At 47.0% G+C, this 19,932-nt stretch overlaps 1 protein-coding gene across 1 annotated transcript in view; it reads right to left on the reverse strand.

Annotated features, from left to right (window-relative positions):
* Positions 1-19,932, reverse strand: part of si:ch211-26b3.4 (connector enhancer of kinase suppressor of ras 2) — a 370,819-nt gene that overhangs the window by 59,778 nt on the left and 291,109 nt on the right. The window contains exon 13 of the mRNA XM_055643472.1: positions 10,101-10,135. Coding sequence (XP_055499447.1) covers positions 10,101-10,135 — 35 coding nt within the window. The remainder of the gene's footprint in view (positions 1-10,100; positions 10,136-19,932) is intronic.

Here is a 19,932-nt window from a genome sequence, read left to right on the forward strand (position 1 = left end):
TTGTGTACCTTCGGGTTACTGACTGGGGATGATCAGCCATGATCACATTGAATGGCGGTGCTGGCTCGAAGGGCCGAATGGCCTCCTCCTGCACCTACTGTCTATTGTCCATAACTCAAACATCTCCAATCCAGGGTTGCTGCCTGACCCGCTGAGCTACTCCAGTAATGAGTGTCCACTAATGGCCGGGCCTCACACAAGCACTGATTCCTGGGATGTCAGGACTGTCTTATGAAGAAAGACTGGATAGACTTGGTTTATACTCTCTAGAATTTAGGAGATTGAGAGAGGATCTTATAGAAACTTACAAAATTCTTAAGGGGTTGGACAGGCTAGATGCAGGAAGATTGTTCCGGATGTTAGGGAAGTCCAGGACAAGGGGTCACAGCTTAAGGATAAGGGGGAAATCCTTTAAAACCGAGATGAAAAGAACTTTTTTCACACAGAGAGTGGTGAATCTCTGGAACTCTCTGCCACAGAGGGTAGTTGAGGCCAGTTCATTGGCTATATTTAAGAGGGAGTTAGATGTGGCCCTTGTGGCTAAGGGGATCAGGGGGTATGGAGAGAAGGCAGGTACGGGATACTGAGTTGGATGATCAGCCATGATCATATTGAATGGCGGTGCAGGCTCGAAGGGCCGAATGGTCTACTCCTGCACCTATTTTCTATGTTTCTATGTTTCTAAGCACGTTTACAGAAGGGGGATGATAATCTGATGAAAACAATTCACGTCAAAATCAATGCCGGTGACACAACTTGCCGCGGTAGACGGGTTAGCCTACATTAGGACAGTCTGACGCGGCAGAATGATGATACATGGCACTATCCTCAAACCCATTACAAAAGCACACCAAGCAAATCAATATCTAATTTCATGCTGAATCCTGATTGAAAAGGAAAGCGAGATGGAAATGTAGAATAGGTGCGATTCAGATTTGTGGAACTGCCCCGGCCCATGATTATTTATTTATCCTATGATCTTGCTCAATCAGAGATATGTCTCAGCCTTGCCATCAGAGTTTGATAAACTTCCTCACAGTCCGACATTCCCTGAGGTGGTACTTGAAGAAGTGTTTCAACTGGAGCCGGCTTCCTTTAGAATCCCATTATTATTTATTTTGTCAGGTCCATGAGATATAAAAGGGCACATTTTCATTCATATTTATGGCCAAAGTGTTTTGAAAGCCACCGCAATGGAATTGCACATAAAATTAAAATATAGCCGTGCCAAGCTGTAGGATTTCATTTTGGAAAGCAGACAAATATATGAAATTTGGGACCTATCCAATGATTCTATAGTTTGCAACCTTGCCCCTGGTTATTTCATGCACATGAAGCACTAACACACATGGGGAGGCAGATATCTGCGGAGTTCAGTGCCCACAACAAGTGCAGCTTCTCCGAGGATTGCTGCTCCATTGTGGAGGAGATGCTAGTCTTGCTGAGATGCTGAGAGGTCAGCTGTGTGAGGGGCCGTGCCCCAGAGAGGGCCACCCACGGCAGGCCGGTCCAGTGTGAGGTCCCTGACAACCAGCGGCCCAAGAACAATACCTCAATGGTGGAATGGGCGGAGAAAGGTGGGCGGCAGGAGGGTGGAGGCCACCAGGTCTGAGAAGGTGGAGGAGGGAGAGACTCCAACTGTGGTAGAGTCCACGGCATTAGACAATAGATAATAGACGATAGGTGCAGGAGTAGGCCGTTCAGCCCTTCGAGCCAGCACCGCCATTCAATGTCATCATGGCTGATCATCCACAATCAGTACCCCGTTCCTGCCTTTTCCCCATATCCCCTGACTCCACTATCTTTAAGAGCCCTATCTAGCTCTCTCTGGAAAGTATCCAGGGAACCGGCCTCCACCCCCCTCTGAGGCAGAGAATTCCGCAGACTCACAACTCTCCGTGAGAAAAAGTGTTTCCTCGTCTCTGTTCTAAATGGCTTACTCCTTGTCCTTGAAACTGTGTGGCCCCTGGTTCTGGACTCCCCCAGCATCGGGAACATGTTTCCTGCCTCTAGCGTGTCTAAGCCCTTAACAGTCTTATATGTTTCAATGATTCAATGTTTCAATTCTGCTCCTATCACAGATGATCTTATGACTTTTGAGAGTCGTTGCTCTTGTGTGTTCTAGCTTGTGGAGTCCAGTGATCCGAATCAGCTTCAGGAAGGTACCCTACACTTTGCCCATGGACCACGACAAGCCACTACCACCCATGATGCCAACACTACTCTACCCATCGTCTCCTCAAGGAGAGACTGGGGAGCCTGAGGAAAGGGAGCCTAGAGCTGACTGTGAAGAGGTTGATGAAATGATGGCGGGCACAGGTAAAGGAATAGCCGCACTCTTCTCCCCAGGGAAGGGGAATCTAAGACCAGAGGCGTGGGTTTCGGGAGGGAGGAGAAAGATTGGAAAGGAATCTGAGGGGCAACTTTTTAACAGAGAGAGCGATGGGAAAATGAGAAGGCTGGCTAGAGGAAGGCTATTTTTAAGAGCTCTATCTAGAAAGTATCCAGAGAACCGGCCTCCAGAGTGTTTCCTTGTCTCTGTTCTAAATGGCTTACTCCTTATTCTTAAACTGTGTGGCCCCTGGTGGAATCGATGAAGGGGTGGAGGTAGACCAGAGGCGTGGGTGGAGGTAGATCCAGTCACAACATTTAAAGAAAATTTTAGGGAACGTTATCTCTCTAAAGCAGACAAATGGGTGTAATTCAGGGCAATTCCTTGGTGAGCATGGGCAGAATTGGCTAAAGGGACTGTTTCCGTGCTATACGACTCTATGACACTAAAGGGAATGTATATGAAGGCTGCAAGTGTCATAGCAACAAGTGAGACTCTGCATGGTGACATGCTGAGGTATAGAACAGTTCATAAGTTCCCAGAGCAGAATTAGGCCATTTCGGCCCATCAAGTCCACTCCGCCATTCAATCATGGCTGATCTATCTCTCCCTCCCAACCCCATTCTCCTGCCTTCTCCCCATAACCCCTGACACCCGTACTAATCAAGAATCTGTGAATCTACGCCTTAAAAATATCTATCGACCTCAAGGGATCTCAGTTGTGTGATGAATTTGCCACAATTTACACTACAGAGTCTATGGGAGTCAATGAATGAGTCAGATTCCGATTTGAGTCTGGGATTTTTGCCAGCATTTTGGGAACATATTACACCAATTAGTCTGTTTTATAATCTATCCGCTGTTTGAAAGAGGCTGAATAAACCAGGTCACTTTTTAACAAGGGATTGTAAGGTTTTCACATTTATATGTAACGAATCACAAATTGATATCCCACTGCAGACAGGGTAGTTAGAAATACAGGGTTGTGATATATTCAACTTACATGTGAATTCCAGCAGTTAGTTGTACATATAAAACACGGCCAATTATAATTGCTTCTGGCATGAGCTAAAGTGTAAGTAGGAAGGAACTGCAGGTGCGGGTTTAAATCGAAGAAAGACACAACATGGTGGAGTAACTCAGCGGGACAGGCAGCATTTCTGGAGAGAAGGAATGGGTGGCGTTTCAGACTGGTCTGAAGAAGGGTCTCGACCCGAAACGTCACCTATTCCTTCGCTCTATAGATGCTGCCTCACCCGCGGAGTTTCTCCAGCATTTTTGTCTACTTTAATAATAATAATAATAAATTTTATTTATGGGCGCCTTTCAAGAGTCTCAAGGACACCGTACAAAAATTTAGCAGGTAGAGGAAAAACATGTAAGGGGAATGAAATAAATAGTAGAGACATAACTAGTACACAAATTAAAGACAGAATTCAATTCAAAACACAATATGAGGCAATTCATGCACAGATGAAAAGGGAGGGGGATGTGGGGCTAAGGATAGGCAGAGGTGAAGAGATGGGTCTTGAGGCGGGACTGGAAGATGGTGAGGGACACGGAATTGCGGATCAGTTGGGGGAGGGAGTTCCAGAGCCTGGGAGCTGCCCTGGAGAAGGCTCTGACGTTATTCTGAAGGATCATGAAAACCTCGTTACATTTGTTTTAATTAAAGGAATCGTTCCAAAGAAATGTTGACCAGCCGGTAATCCAGATTCCATCATGGAGTCAAACAGCACGGAGAGAGGGCCCATCGGCCCAAATTGCCCATGCCAAACTAAATGCCCCATCTACACTAGTCCCACCTGCCTGTGTTTGGCTCATATCCTAGTATCTGCCTCAACTGCCTCCTGTGGCAGCTGGTTCCATACACCCACCACCCTCTGCATAAACGCAACAAAAACATCCCAACTGTAATATAGTATCCCAACTGCCATAAGCTAACTTTGTCTGATGAAGGCCAGTGTTTTAAATGTCCTCTTACCACCGTAAAGGGGCGGTCCCACTTGGGCGACCTAATTGGTGAGTTTAGAAGAGTTTAGGAGAGTTTGAAAAAATGTCATGTTGAAGACCTGCTTCGACTAGTTGAAGACCAGCTTCGACTAGCTACGACTAGCTACGACTAGCTACGACTAACTTCGGGAAAATTGGACACCGAATAGTGGAGAGTGAAGATGACCTCCTTCGACCTCCCTTCGACTATGATGAAGACTATCTACGACTACCTTCGACTACCCTCGATTACCTACGACTAACATGCCGACCTACTACGACCTACTACGACTAAACCTACGAGTAAAAAAAGTATCGATTTTTTCCATGGCGACCTTTTTTTACTCGCGGGCATTTTTTAACATGTTGAAAAAACCGCCGTGACCTAGCTGAGGCCTCGAGTACGCGGAGACCACTCTCGAGCATGAAGGAGAGTTACGAAGACCTCCTACAACCTCGTGTCGACCATGCTGCGAGTATGAGTCGAGGGCAAACTCGCCAGAACTCGCGGATTAGGTCGCCCAAGTGGGACAGGCCCGTAACTACTTGTGATGCCACTTTCATGGAACTGTACATTTGTATTCCTAGATCCCGCTGCTCTGCGACACTCCCCTTGGCCCAGCCATTCATTGTGAAGATCCTGCCCTCGTTTGACTTCCCACGATGCAACACCTCACGCTTACCTCTTTCAACTCCATCAATCATTCCTCAGCCCACACGCCCAACTGATCAAGATCCTGCTGAACATTTTGGATACCCGCCTTCCCCATCTACGAAACCACCCACTTTAGTGTGATCTGCAATCTTGCTATCACGCCTTGCACATTCTCAACCAAACCATTGATATGAACCACAAACAGCAGTGGCCCCAGCACGATCCCTGAGGCACACAGCTCGTCACCACTTGTATTCACATTGTTGCTTCCTGATAACTTGACAATATGATCCTCACGCTAATCGCAGGGCTAAGGTACCGAGACCCGGAACGTCACCCATTCCTTCTCTCCAGAGAGGCTGCCTGTCCCACTGAGTTACTCCAGCTTCTTGTGTCTATCTTTGATTAGAATGGTTCCTGGAATGAATTTGGTCGAAAGACCATGAAAGGCAGGGATTTTTTTCACTGAGCATGAGGAAGATTAGGAAGAGATTTAGCAGGGTTTAAAATAATGAAGGTTTCGAACGGAGTGATAAAAGGAAACTTACTGTGCTGGAAAGAGTGTCGAGAGGATTTACGGGGATATCACCAGGACTCAAGAGCTAAGCTAAACTACAACGCCCCCCCTGGCAGCGCATTCCAAGCACCCACCAAGCATTCCAATTAGTACATTGTTCTACATTCTATCTATAAAAAACTTGCCCCACACATTTATTTTAAATATTGACCTTCTCACCTTAAAGTTACTCCATCTGATCTTTGACATTCCCACCCTGGAACAAAATAGATTCTAGCTATTTACCATATCTACGCCTTGCATAGTCTTATCTACTCCTCTCAACCTCTGACGTTCCAGAGAAAACATCCAAGCTTGTTCAAGTTCCCCTTATAGCCAACACCTTCTAATCCAAGCATCGTTCTTGTAAACGCCTCTGCACCTTCTCCATCGAGGCCATGTCCTTCCCATAGTGGAGTGGCCTCTACACACAACACTCCAGATGTGGCCGAACCTAAGCTTTCTTGTGACTCCTGACTCTTACATTGAATGGTCCACACAAGCATTCCATCCGCTTTCTTTACCATACCGTGTACGTGTTTTGCCACTTTCAGGGAGCGATGTACTTGGTCTCTGTCTCTCTGTAGATCAGTGCTGTGAAAGGACATCTCTGGAGAACATCTATACTTCTGTGATTTACCTACTGGTTAAAATTTGGGTTTGTTAAACTATTTTTGGAAGTTTCATCCAAGCTGGGATGAGACCTTTCAGATGTAGGGCGGCACGGTGGCGCAGTGGTAGAGTTGCTGCCTCACAGCGCCAGAGACCCAGTTTCGATCCTGACTACCGGTGCTGTCTGTACGGAGTTTGCAGGTTCTTCCCTGTGACTGCGTGGGTTTTCCCCAGATGCTCCGGTTTCTTCCCAGATTCCAAAGGCGTGCAGGTTTGTAGTATAATTGGCTTAGGTAAGAATTATAAATTGTCCCTAGTGTGTTGGATAGTGGCAGTGTACGGGGCGTTCGGTTGGCACAGACTCGGTGGGTTGAAGGGACCGTTTCCACGCTGTATTTCTAAACTAAACCAAAAACGATATAGAATGTTTTTTTTAATCCTAAAGGGACCGGCACTCTGCTTAAGCTGCAAGTCATCTATGGTTCATTTTATGCTGTTCCCACGGGTAAAACAGTTCCCTGGCTACAGGAGAGCATGGTGTAATGCTAGAAGCTCACACACAACACAAGGAACAGTTAAACCTGACACTGAGGTTTGACATGACTGTGAACAGAGCACGATTTGCAATTTAAATTCATGTGAACATGTTACAGCACATGCCCGAGCCTGCTGTAGCAATGTGGGAAAAAAACACTGTCATATTTGATCCAAATTAACCTTTTCACAATTGCATTCCAGCCCAGAGGGTCTTTACATGACACCAGACAACCCTCATCAGAGTTCACAAACTCTCTCAGTCTGAAGGAGGGTCTCGACCCGGAAGGTCACGTGTCCGTGTTCTCCAGAGATGTATGTAGACTTGTCCCGCTGAGTTACTCCAGCACTGTGTGTCCTTCTTCACAAACTCCCTGAAGCTTGTGCACTGGTATTAGTCAGATCACAAGATCTCTAAGTGGACTCCTGGCCATACGAGTGAGGTGAAGAGCGAAATATCAGAGAGCCTGATGCCAAGTACAAATAAAAAACAAACTAATCTGAGACTGATGTTATTTTCTGAGCCGATGTTTACGGCGTTGGTTTACAGAGACTGCGCAGAAACAGACCCTTCGGCCCACCGAGTCCGCGCCGACCAGCGATCCCCGCACGCTGATACTATCCTACACACACTAAGGACAATTTTACATTTACACCAAGCCAATTTACCGTTTTTGGGGTGTGGGAGAAAACCGAAGATGTCGGAGGAAACCCTTGCAGGTCAGGGGGAGAAGGTACAAACTCCGTACAGACAGCACCCGTAGTGGGGATCGAACCCGGGTCTCTCGGGCGCCGTGAGGCAGCAACTCTGCCACTGTGCCACCGTGCCGCCCGATCATTCCTGTCATTCCAAACCCACAATGAAGATGAGGGAATATTGCCAACTTCATTTCAGCTATTTGATCCAAATTGTCTTTCCTGAAATCTTTGTGTGGTGTTGGGTTCTAACCAGTTACCTGCTGGTTCGAACTAGCTTTATTTTTAATTTTGAAGATAAATTTTAATTAGAATTGGAAATAGCTACAAATTAAACCTTGGGCAAAAGGTGGTCATGCATTCTCAGTGACCAGACATTCAATGTGTCATACTCAGGAGAGAGCCACTTCACACTATCTCATACCTTCCTTTACACAATGTACCATTGCCAACCATGTGGCCCACTTGCTTTATTCAAAAAATAAACTTTATTCAGACTTGAAAAATATTTACAATATAAAATCCCAACACCAACTAACTCTTCATGTATTCTCAGTGTCCATGAATTCAATAGTGTTGCACCTATCTTTACACTAAACTTCTGCAGTTGTACAGAGCCCTAGTGAGACCACACCTGGAGTATTGTGTGCAGTTTTGGTCCCCTAATTTGAGGAAGGACATTCTTGCTATTGAGGGAGTGCAGCGTAGGTTTACAAGGTTAATACCTGGGATGGCGGGACTGTCATATGCTGAGAGAATGGAGCAGCTGGGCTTGTACACTCTGGAGTTTAGAAGGATGAGAGGGCATCTCATTAAAACATATAAGATTGTTAAGGTCTTGGACACACTAGAGGCAGGAAACATGTTCCCGATGTTGGGGGAGTCCGGAACCAGGGGCCACAGTTTAAGAATAAGGAGTAAGCCATTTAGAACGGAGACGAGGAAACACAAGAGAGTGGCGAGTCCGTGGAATTCTCTGCCTCAGAGGGCGGTGGAGGCCGGTTCTCTGGATGCTTTCAAGAGAGAGCTAGATAGGGCTCTTAAAGATGGCGGAGTCAGGAGTACTGATTGGGGATGATCAGCCATGATCACATTGAATGGCGGTACTGGCTCGAAGGGCCGAATGGCCTGCTCCTGCACCTATTGTCTATTGTCTATTGTCTATAGACACCTTACCACTCATGTGCCCCCCCTGGGGTGATATCCCTTCCCTGTTAGAGGTTCATCTCCACTGCACCCTGCCCCCCAATGTCCAGCAGCAAAAAGCTTTTTACTGTACCTCGGTACACGTGACAATAAACTAAACTCATCTCAACTCAAAAACTCAACTTTCAAAAAAGTTCAAAGAAGAGTCTCAACTGAGCATAACGGGGAACTGTGTTTAAGAAGAAACTGCAGATGCTGGAAAATCGAAGGTACACAAAAATGCTGGAGAAACTCGGCGGGTGCAGCGGCATCTATGGAGCAAAGGAAATAGGCAACGTTTCGGGGGCCGAATCCCTTGGGAAATAGGTAACGTTTCGGGCCGAAACCCAAGGGTTTCGGCCCGAAACGTTGCCTATTTCCTTCGCTCCATAGATGCTGCTGCACCCGCTGAGTTTCTCCAGCTTTTTTGTGTACCTTCAAAAACTCAACTCAGTGTCTGTTCCGAACACGATGTCAAGACCAACTCTCGTCTGCCTGCACATACCCCTCCCTGAAGAACGCTCTCGACCCAAAACGTCACCCATTCCTTCTCCCCAGTGATGCTGCCTGTCCCACTCAGTTGCTTCAGCATTTTGTGCCTATCTTAGGTGTAAACCAGCATCTGCAGTTCCCTTCTTCAGATATCCCTCCATTCCCTGCTTATCCATGTGCCTATCCAAAAATCCTTTAAATGTCACTAATGTATCTGCCTCGACCACCACCCTCTGTGGAACAAACCCTGCCCAGCACACCTCCTTTAAACTCTGCCCCTCACCTTAAAACAATGCTCTCTAGCGTTTGATTTCTCCATCCTTGGGATTTTTAGAGGGATATGGAGCAAATGCCGACAAAGCGGACTAGCTTAGATGGGGCATGTTGGTCAGTGTGGACAAGTTGGACTGAAGGGCCTGTTCCCGCGCTGTAGGTCTCTATCCCTCTACGACTCGAAACCAATAAATGCCTAAAAATTCTTGAAGGCCCAAATTAATACACGTGGAGAGCAATTTGTCTTGTAGTCAGCGTCATACCACACTTCACTCACTCAAAAAATACTTGCAAGCATAAACGTTAAAATAGTCTGAAGATGGACACAAAGTGCTGGAGTAACTCAACAGGTCAGGCAGCATCTCTGAAGAAAATGAACGGGTGACGTTTCGGGTCGGGACCTGAAGAAAGGTACCCGACCCGAAACGTCAACTATCCTTTTCCTCCAGAGATGCTGCCTGACCCGCTGAGTTATCCGTAGAAACCAGCAGTTCTGCAGTTCTTTGTTTCGACATTAAAATAGCCTGGTTTCTTCTTCTTGCTTATATGGCATGCACAGCCTAAAGTTGCAGGACAACTTGTTCTATTTGATCTTATTTGATTGTGCACGCCAGGTCGATTGCATTCGTCGAAACAGGGCGGACCACAGTAGCCTGGTTTGAGTTGACTTTGGATCACATTAACATGCTCTCTCTGCTTGCGTGAAAACGATTCTTCTTACACACTTTCAATCAATCATAACTCGAGAAGCATAAGGGAAGGGAAAAATTTACCTGTCTGTCTCCCCAACAATAGAATCCCCTGCTCGCTGCAACAACGAAAGATGGAAAGAGAGAGAAAAGAAAAAGCTGTTAAAAGATTTTACCAGGAATGTAACCGTCCCCATTTCCCATCATGAAACGTTCATCCCGAACCACGCCGGCATTCCGGAAACATCAGCTGACAAAGCGCTGCAGGTTAGAACAGCAGCAACAGACGAGAAACGAGCTGTAACCCGAGAAATACCTGCCCTACACATCCACACCTCAATGCAGCGAGCTGTCAGGCCTCATCACTGTTCACATGCTCCATCTATTGTTAATCAGTCTTAACACAGAGTGCTGGAGTAACTCCGAAAGGGATGCTGCCTGACCCGCTGAGTTACTCAGCACTCTGAGTCTTCTTTAGTAAACCATTATCTGCAGTTCCTTGTTGCTCAGTTTGTGGGTCACCACAGCCTCAACTCTATTTCATGACGAGTTTTTCTTGATTAGTACGGGTGTCAGGAGAGGCAGGAGAATGGGGTTTGGGAGGGAGAGATGGGTCCGCCATGATTCAATGGCGGAGTAGACTTGCTGGGCTGAATGTGAACTAATTCTGCTCTCATTAACTTATAACTTATGGTTGCACCGAGAGCTGGCGACATGGATCGCTGGAGCAGCGGTGGAGGACATCGACAGCAACACCAGGCCCGGTCCACCCTGGCAACACCGGCCCACTCCCACCGCCAGGACAACAGTTTAGATTGAGGTTCATTGTTATTGTTTAAGGGCGGCACGGTGGCGCAGGGGTGGAGTCGCTGCCTAAGGGAGTGCAGAGAAGGTTCACCAGACTGATTCCTGGGATGTCAGGACTGTCATATGAAGAAAGACTGGATAGACTCGGGTTGTACTCGCTAGAATTTAGAAGATTGAGGGGGGATCTTATAGAAACTTACAAAATTCTTAAGGGGTTGGACAGGCTAGATGCAGGAAGATTGTTCCCGATGTTGGGGAAGTCCAGGACAAGGGATCACAGTTTAAGGATAAAGGGGAAATCTTTTAGGACCAAGATGAGAAAAACATTTTTCACAGAGAGTGGTGAATCTCTGGAATTTTCTGCCACAGAAGGTAGTTGAGGCCAGTTTGTTGGCTATATTTAAGAGGGAGTTCCCTTGTGGCTAAAGGGATCAGGGGTATGGAGAGAAGGCAGGTTAAGGATACTGAGTTGGATGATCAGCCATGATCACATTGAATGGCGGTGCAGGCTCGAAGGGCCGAAGGCCTACTCCTGCCCTATTAATGGCTTCTATGTTTCTCCTTAGCACCGATCCTGACTATCACCGAGTTTACCTCCCGTGACCTGCGTGGCTTTTCTCCCTGTAACCCCCACAGTCTAAAGACTCCAGCTATTAATTGGCTTTGTATAGTTTAAATTGGCAACAGACAATAGACAATAGGGGGGAGGAGTAGGCCATCGGCCCTAGCTCAATGTGATCATGGCTGATCATTCAGAAAGCATCCCCCAGAGATCTTTAAGAGCCCTATCTAGCCTCCAAAGCCGAGAACCCTCCACCGCCCTCTGAGGCAGAGAATTCCACAGACTCACCACTCTCTGCGAGAAAAAGTGTTTCCTCATCTCCGTTCTAAATGGTTTACTCCTTATTCTTAAACTGTGGCCCCTGGTTCTTGTCTCCCCCTAACCCTGTCCCTAGAGTGTATTAGATAGCGTTAGTGTGCGGGGATCGATGGTCGGCGTGGACTCGGTGGGCCGAAGGGCCTGGTCCTGTGCTGTATCTCTAAACTAAGTTAAACTAAACATGTTCCGAGGTACAGTGAAACGCTTTGTTTTGCATGCTATCCAATCACTTCAGATATTACTGTACAAATGCAATCGAGTGAAACACAAGGTGGAGATGCAGAGTGCAGGATAGAATAGGGGACATGACAACAGAGGTAGGGGATGTAGAAGGAACGACCCTTGCAGTACGGCCCATTCACCAAGTGGCGTGGTTTACTGAATTACAATTCCTCCATTTGCTCTGCGGAAGGATGCGTTCACTCATTCTCGCTGATGCATGGCCCAGGAATCCTGAAGCTTCCAATGACCAGTGGCCTTCTGATGAGAACATCCAGTCATCATCATAGAGACACAGCCCCCTCAGCCCAACTCAGCCATGCCAACCAAAACGCCCCATCTAGGCTGGTCCCATTTGCTCAGCATTGTAGAGCATCAGTTCCACAGGCCAAGTGCCATGTCCACACTGGGGCAGAGGCGAACCGGACAGTAAAGATTGACAAGACTCGGCTTGTATTCACTGGAGTTTTGTGGCGGGCTAATTTGAGGAAGGACATCCTTGTGTTTGAGGCAGTGCAGCGTAGGTTCACGAGATTGATCCCTGGGATGGCGGGACTGTCATATGAGGAAAGATTGAAAAGACTAGGCTTGTATTCACTGGGGTTTAGAAGGATGAGGCGATAATCTTATAGAAACATATGAAATTATAAAAGGACTGGACAAGCTAGATGCAGGAAAAATGTTCCTAATGTTGGGCGAGTCCAGAACCAGGGGCCACAGTCTTAGAATAAAGGGGAGGTCCATTTAAGACTGAGGTGAGAAAATACTTTTTCACCCAGAGAGTTGTGAATTTATGGAATTCCTGCCACAGAGGGCAGTGGAGGCCAAGTCACTGGATGGATTTAAGAGAGAGTTAGATAGAGCTCTAGGGGCTAGTGGAATCTGGGGAGAAGGCAGGCACGGGTTATTGATTGGGGACGATCAGCCATGATCACAGTGAATGGCGGTGCTGGCTCGTAGGGCCGAATGGCCGCCTCCTGCACCTATTTTCTATGTTTCTATGTTTCTGGTCCACTTGCTTATCAGAAGCACGATAACAGAAGAGAATCTGGTGGTGCACGCATTCAAGCTCCTGTACCTTCTGCCCGATAGGTGCTGAGAGAAAAGGAATGACCTTTAAGGCCAAAGTTAGACTGTCTATTTTTGGGAACGTTGAAACTTGATGGATGCAAGATGGCGCTGGCAACATGGCACCTTTCTTTGGGAAGGACGTTCCTTTAGGAAGGGGATGAGAAGGAATTTATTTAGTGGGAAGGTGGTGAAACTGTGGAATTCTTTGCCACTGGAGGCTGTGGAGTTAGAGATAGATAGATTCTTGATTAGTATGGGTGTCTGGCGTTATGGGGAGAAGGCAGGAGAATGGGGTTAGGAGGGAGAGATAGATCAGCCATGATTAAATGGCGGAGCAGACTTGATGGGCCGAATGGCCTAATTCTGCTCTGATCACTCATGACCATATGACCTTATGGTGCATCTGTGTAATCTACTATCCTTAAACTACAACAGTTGCCCTCCTGTGCTCAGCTAGGATAGTGCTTGTGTCCAATGGAATTTTCACTTCAGCTTATTGTCACGTGTACTGAGGTACAGTGAAAAGCTTTTGTTCCGTGCTGACCAGTCAGCGGAAAGACAACACATGCGGACACGCTGGAGGCAGGAAACATGTTCCCGATGTTGGGGGAGTCCAGAACAAGGGGCCACAGTTTAAGAATAAGGAGAAAGCCATTTAGAACGGAGGCGAGGAAACACTTTTGGGCAGAACAGTGGCACAGCGGGTAGAGCTGCTGCCTCACGGTGCCACAGGCCTGGGTTTGATCCTGACCTCGGGTGCTGTCTGTGAGAAGTTTGCACGTTGTCACAATTCTCTTTTTCACACAGAGGAGTGGTGAGCCTGTGGAATTCTCTGCCTCAGAGGGCGGTGGAGGCCGGGTTCTCTGGATGCTTTCAAGAGAGAGCGAGATAGGGCCCTTAAAAATAGCGGAGTCAAGGGATGTGGAGAGAAGGCAGGAACGGGGTACTGATTGGGGATGATCAGCCATGATCACATTGAATGGCGGTGCTGGCTCAAAGAATGGGGTGAACACACATTTGGTGAACACACATTTCACTGTGCCAACTGGCATATGTGACAAATAAATGTATCTTGTATCTAATGTATCTTGATTGGGGATGAGCAGCCATGGATTATGATCAGCCATGGGTAAATTGGATTAGTAAGTATGCAGATGATACCAAGATAGGGGGTGTTGTGGATAATGAAGAGGATTTCCAAAGTCTACAGAGTGATTTAGGCCATTTGGAAAAATGGGCTGAAAGATGGCAGATGGAGTTTAATGCTGATAAATGTGAGGTGCTACACCTTGGCAGGACAAATCAAAATAGGACGTACATGGTAAATGGTAGGGAATTGAAGAATACAGTTGAACAGAGGGATCTGGGAATAACCGTGCATAGTTTCTTGAAGGTGGAATCTCACATTGATAGGGTGGTAAAGAAAGCTTTTGGTATGCTAGCCTTTATAAATCAGAGCATTGAGTATAGAAGTGGTGGCGGCATGTTCGTTGGTATCATTTAAAAATAAGTTGGATAGGCATATGGATGAGAAGAGAATGGAGGGTTATGGTATGAGTGCAGGCAGGTGGGACTAAGGGAAAAAAAGTTGTTCGGCACGGACTTGTAGGGTCGAGATGGCCTGTTTCCGTGCTGTAATTGTTATATGGTTATATGGTTATATGATCACACTGGCTCGAAGGGCCGAATGGCCTACACCTGCACCTATTGTCTATTGTCTATTGGAACAACAGAATGTCACAGTATCTAGCTCCGTGTGAGAATAAGCTGACATTGAACCATTGAGTGAGTCGTTGAACGTGCGGATGTTGTGCTCTCCTCTCTCTGGTCCCTGCAATAATACATTGTCATTTACCTGGGGGATTGAGTTCCATTGCTCTTTCTGAATACATTGGAATTGACGAGATAAGACCCGATTTCTTTGTGCTGGGAAAACCGTCTTTGTTCCGAACTTCCTGTGACTTTTTATCAGGGAATCTGTGACCAGTCAAGGCAATGCCTCTTGGAATGAAAAGCAGTCTTTAACAAAGTGAAAGTGGAACGCTAATTAAACCGCTGCTGGTGCCAGGCACAGATCAGGCAAGCAGTGTGCTAACGAGATCATTAAACCCAAAGCACATAAACACACAGCCTTGTCCCGATGCCGGGGAAACCTGTAGGACTCCAGGCATCTCCGGCTGGTTAAATCTATGCGCACAATTGGATGATATTTTTATAAAGGCCGTGTGACCAGAGGTCACACGGCCTTTATAAAAATGTCATCCAATTGTAGGAAAAGGTCCTGCATTAGTAGACGTGACATTTATAACTATACAGTTCTGGATTGCACCCTGAAGATGGCATTTGTCAAAGCAGCTCTTCCCACCGCTTTTCAAGCCATAACCCATTTAACCATATAATAATAATAATAATAATAATAATATAACCATATAATAATTACAGCACGGAAACAGGCCATCTCGGCCCTACAAGTCCGTGCCGAACAACTTTTTTTCCCTTAGTCCCACCTGCCTGCACTCATACCATAACCCTCCATTCCCTTCTCATCCATATGCCTATCCAATTTATTTTTAAATGATCCCAACGAACCTGCCTCCACCACTTCCACTGGAAACTCATTCCACACCGCTACCACTCTCTGAGTAAAGAGGGTCCCCCTCATGTTACCCCTAAACTTCTGTCCCTTAATTCTGAAGTCATGTCCTCTTGTTTGAATCTTCCCTATTCTCAAAGGGAAAAGCTGGTCCATTTATTTCCAAAAGATTAACCCCTTCTCGGGCAGTGACGAGCTTCGAGTCTCAGTTCAGTTTAGCTGAGCTTTGATTAGAGGCACAGCGCGGAAACAGGCCCTTCGGCCAACCGAGTCCGTGCCGGCCAGCGATCACCCCCCCCCCCCCCTGCCCCCATGCACCAGCGTGATCCTACGCAACGGGAACGGTTTACAATCCTGGAAAAACTCAGCGGGTGAGGCAGCATCTATGGAGCGAAGGAATAGGTGACGTTTCGGGTCGAGACCCTTCTTCAGACTGATGTGGGGGGTAGTGGGGGGTGGGGGGGAAGATGAAAGGAAGAGGCGGAGACAGTGGGCTGTGGGAGAGCTGGTAAGGGGATGAGAGAACGCAAGGACTACCTGAAATTGGAGGTCAATGTTCATACAGCTGGGGTGTAAACTACTCAAGCGAAATATGAGGTGCTGCTCCTCCAATTTGCAGTGGGACTCACTCTGGCCATGGAGGAGGGAGGCCCAGGACAGAAAGGTCAGATACGGAATGGGAGGGGGAGTTGAAGTGCTGGGCCACCGGGAGATCAGGTTAATTAATGCAGACAGTGCGGAGGTGTTGGACCTAAACGTCACCTATTCCTTCACTCCACAGATGCTGCCTCACCCGCTGCGTTTCTCCAGCATTTTTTGTCTACCTTCGATTTCTCCAGCAACTGCAGTTCTTCCTTAAACAATTCACAATGGAGAGTTGTTTCAACATTGGATTGTATGGTATAATCTGCTCGGCCAAACAGAAGTCAAGTCACTTTCCTTCTCAGATCTAACGGGGGCTTTGATCTATTGTACTTGCTGAACCCAGCACTTTTCTACACAAGTGTATTAATAGAATATTACTATGTTCCCCCTCCAACCTCTCTAATCCGTTAAAGCTGCCAGGTTTGCCCACGCAATTATTAAAATAACCACATCACTTTTTTTCCCCTCAACATGTGACTTATGCAAATAATTGTCCCCACATCAAAAGATGAATCTTCTCAGCACCGAGATGCAACAATAGCTGCTCATCGCTTCATGCACGACATTTGAGACCGATTTGAGACAGAAAAGGGCATTTTCAACTCATTATCACCCGAGGACACAAATTTTAATAGAATGATCTTTTCTGAGACAGTTTTAGTGTCATTTATTTCCATTGTTCTTTGATAATATCTCCTAATAACAAATTATTATGTTGTATTGTTAATTCTGCAATGATGTTATAATGAAAAAAACTGCACTAATTATGGGCCCAGAGTTATCGTTCATTTCAGTCTATTGGTTGAAATTCCATTCACACTGTTCAACAATGTAATGCTTTGAACACTTATTTATCAACGGTTGCTCCAGAGGGCAGTGATTCACAGTTCTGCAGCAAACAATACCTTCCCCGTTTAGAAAAGAATTTGCATTCTGCAGAAATGAATGCTGTAACATCCTGCATAACCTCAGTGGACAGAACAGTCATTGAATGTTAATCTTTAGGAATCATAGACACAAATGGCCTATGAATGTAATCCTGCAGAACATTGAATGGGACAGTACTGGCCCTTCGGCCCACGACGCCTGTGCTGACCATAATGCCCCGAGAGTTCCCCAAATAACATCATCCCATCTGGCCGTACATGGTCCTTATCGCTCCAGCTCCTCCCTGATCATCTTCCTGTGGAAAAGCCTCCTAAATTTTAGTTTAGTTTAGTGATACAGCGAGGAAAAAGGCCCTTCGGCCCACCGGCTCCGCGCCCACCAGCGATGCCCGCGCGCTAACATTATCCCACACACTAGGGACAATGTTTCCATTTGCCAGGCCAATTTACCTACACTCCGTCTTTGGAGAGTGGGAGGAAGCGGAAGATCTCGGAAAAAAACCCACGCAGGTCACGGGGAGAACGTAAAACTCCGTACAGACAGCACCCGTGGTCGGGTTTGAACCCGGGTCACGGGCGCTGCAAGGGCTGTAAGGCGGCAACTCTACCGCTGCGCCACCGTGCCATGTTGCTGTTGTATCTGCTTCCACCATTCCCCACACCCCTGGCAGCACGTTCCAGGCACCCACCAATTTCTGTGTCGAAAACATACCTCCTTCAACCGCACCCCCTCTCACCTTGAAGCCACGCCCTCTAGTCATTAACATTTTCACCCTGGGTAAAAAAGGTTCTGCCTGTCTACCCTATCTATGCCTCTCGTAATCTTATATACTTCTGTCAGGACTCTCCTCAAACTCCGACGCTCCAGGGAAAACATTCCAAGTTTGTCCAACCTCTCATTGTAGCCAACACTCTCTCAAGAGGTTTGCCGAATATAAAACATAATAATGTTCCCTTTGTGTCTCTGTCGCTGTTTGCTACGATAGTCCCACTGGTGACCTTGATAGGCTCAAGTACTTCCTAATTTCCCCAGTCAGCACCTTTAACTGAGGATATCTGCCAGCTACAGAGGTGTGTGTGAGAGAGAGTGAGAGAGAGAGAGAGAGGGGGAGAGAGCTGGGGAGAGACAGAATGTGGAGGAAGGAGCTGGTTTAAACTGAAGATAGACACAAAATGCTGGAGTACCTCGGCGGGACAGGCAGCATCCCCGGAGAGAAGGAATGGGTGACATTTCGGGTCGAGAGACATCACCCATTCCTTCTCTCTGGAGATGCTGCCTGTCCCGCTGAGTTACTCCAGCATTTTGTGTCTATCATCGAGAGACATTTTCAATGGAGAACCTGCATACGTGTCAGTTTAGTGGGGATCTTGTGTATGTGACAGTTACATTGGGGTCCTGAGTGTGTGGCAGTTTCTGCAGGTGAGCGGGGCCACTCCTAGTCAGTGCATTAACATCAGTAGAGTGTGTGGGAGACGCAAGGAACAGCAGAGGGACACAAAGTCCTGCAGTAACGTGGTGGGTCAGGCAGCATCTCTGGAGGGTGTGGATGGGTGATGTGGGGTTCATCAGCGGAGTATGTCAGTGGGTTTGGGTGGTCTACCCACACAAGACTGATAGCTGCTGGATCAGAGCGTCAGCAGTGAACTCCAGTCATCCACAGAGGACCACAGATGCTGCTGATTCAGTCTTTGCCTACTTAGCACAAACTGAATGAAAGACGATTCATTCATCCGGCTAATTTGCATTAAATGGCGTATAAGATTCTTGATGAAGGCACTTCAAATGGTAAATATATCCTTGTTCTTAATAAACTGGAAAAACATTGCAGTGGCTACTAATGCTGGCCCTGGGAGCGTTCATTGCTTTCTCCGAGTTTTCTCCAGGCTCATGGGTTTTCTCCGGGTGCTCCGGTTTCATACGTAAGTGATGGGAGCAGAAATAGACCATTCAGCCCATCAAGTCTACTCCGCCATTCAATCATGGCTGATCTGTCTCTCCCTCCTAACCCCATTCTCCTGCCTACTCCCCATAACCCCTGACACCCGTACTAATCAAGAATCTATCTATCTCTGCCTTAAAAATATCAGTGACTAGGCCTCCACATTTACTCCCACATCTCTAAGACGTGGGGGTTTGTAGGTAAATTGGCTTCTGTAAATTGTCGCTTCTGAGTTTTGTAGTCGGCAGGGCAGTACTCTGCATATCGCCAACTTGGACAATTTTACATTTTTATCAAGCCAATTAATCAAGCCAATTCACCTACAAACCTGCACGTCTTTGGAGTGTGGGAGGAAACCGAAGATCTCGGAGAAAACCCACGCAGGTCACGGGGAGAACGTGCACACTCCATACAGACAGCACCCATAGTCAGGATCGAACCCGGGTCTCTGGCGCTGCATTTTTGCTGTAAGCTGGGGGGCAGTGTTAGTTGTGAGGAGGATGCTAGGAGACTGCAAGGTGACTTGGATAGGCTGGGTGAGTGGGCAAATGTTTGGCAGATGCAGTATAATGTGGATAAATGTGAGGTTATCCATTTTGGTGACAAAAACGGGAAAGCAGACTATTATCTAAATGGTGGGCGATTGGGAAAGGGGGAGATGCAGCAAGACCTGGGTGTCATGGTACACCAGTCATTGAAAGTAGGCATGCAGGTGCAGCAGGCAGTAAAGAAAGCGAATGGTATGTTAGCTTTCATAGCAAAAGGATTTGAGTATAGGAGCAGGGAGGTTCTACTGCAGTTGTACAGGGTCTTGGTGAGACCACACCTGGAGTATTGCGTACAGTTTTTTGAGTCTCCAAATCTGAGGAAGGAC

The sequence above is a fragment of the Leucoraja erinacea genome, chromosome 12 (assembly GCF_028641065.1).
Source record: "Leucoraja erinacea ecotype New England chromosome 12, Leri_hhj_1, whole genome shotgun sequence".
Taxonomy (NCBI): Eukaryota; Metazoa; Chordata; class Chondrichthyes; order Rajiformes; family Rajidae; genus Leucoraja; species Leucoraja erinaceus.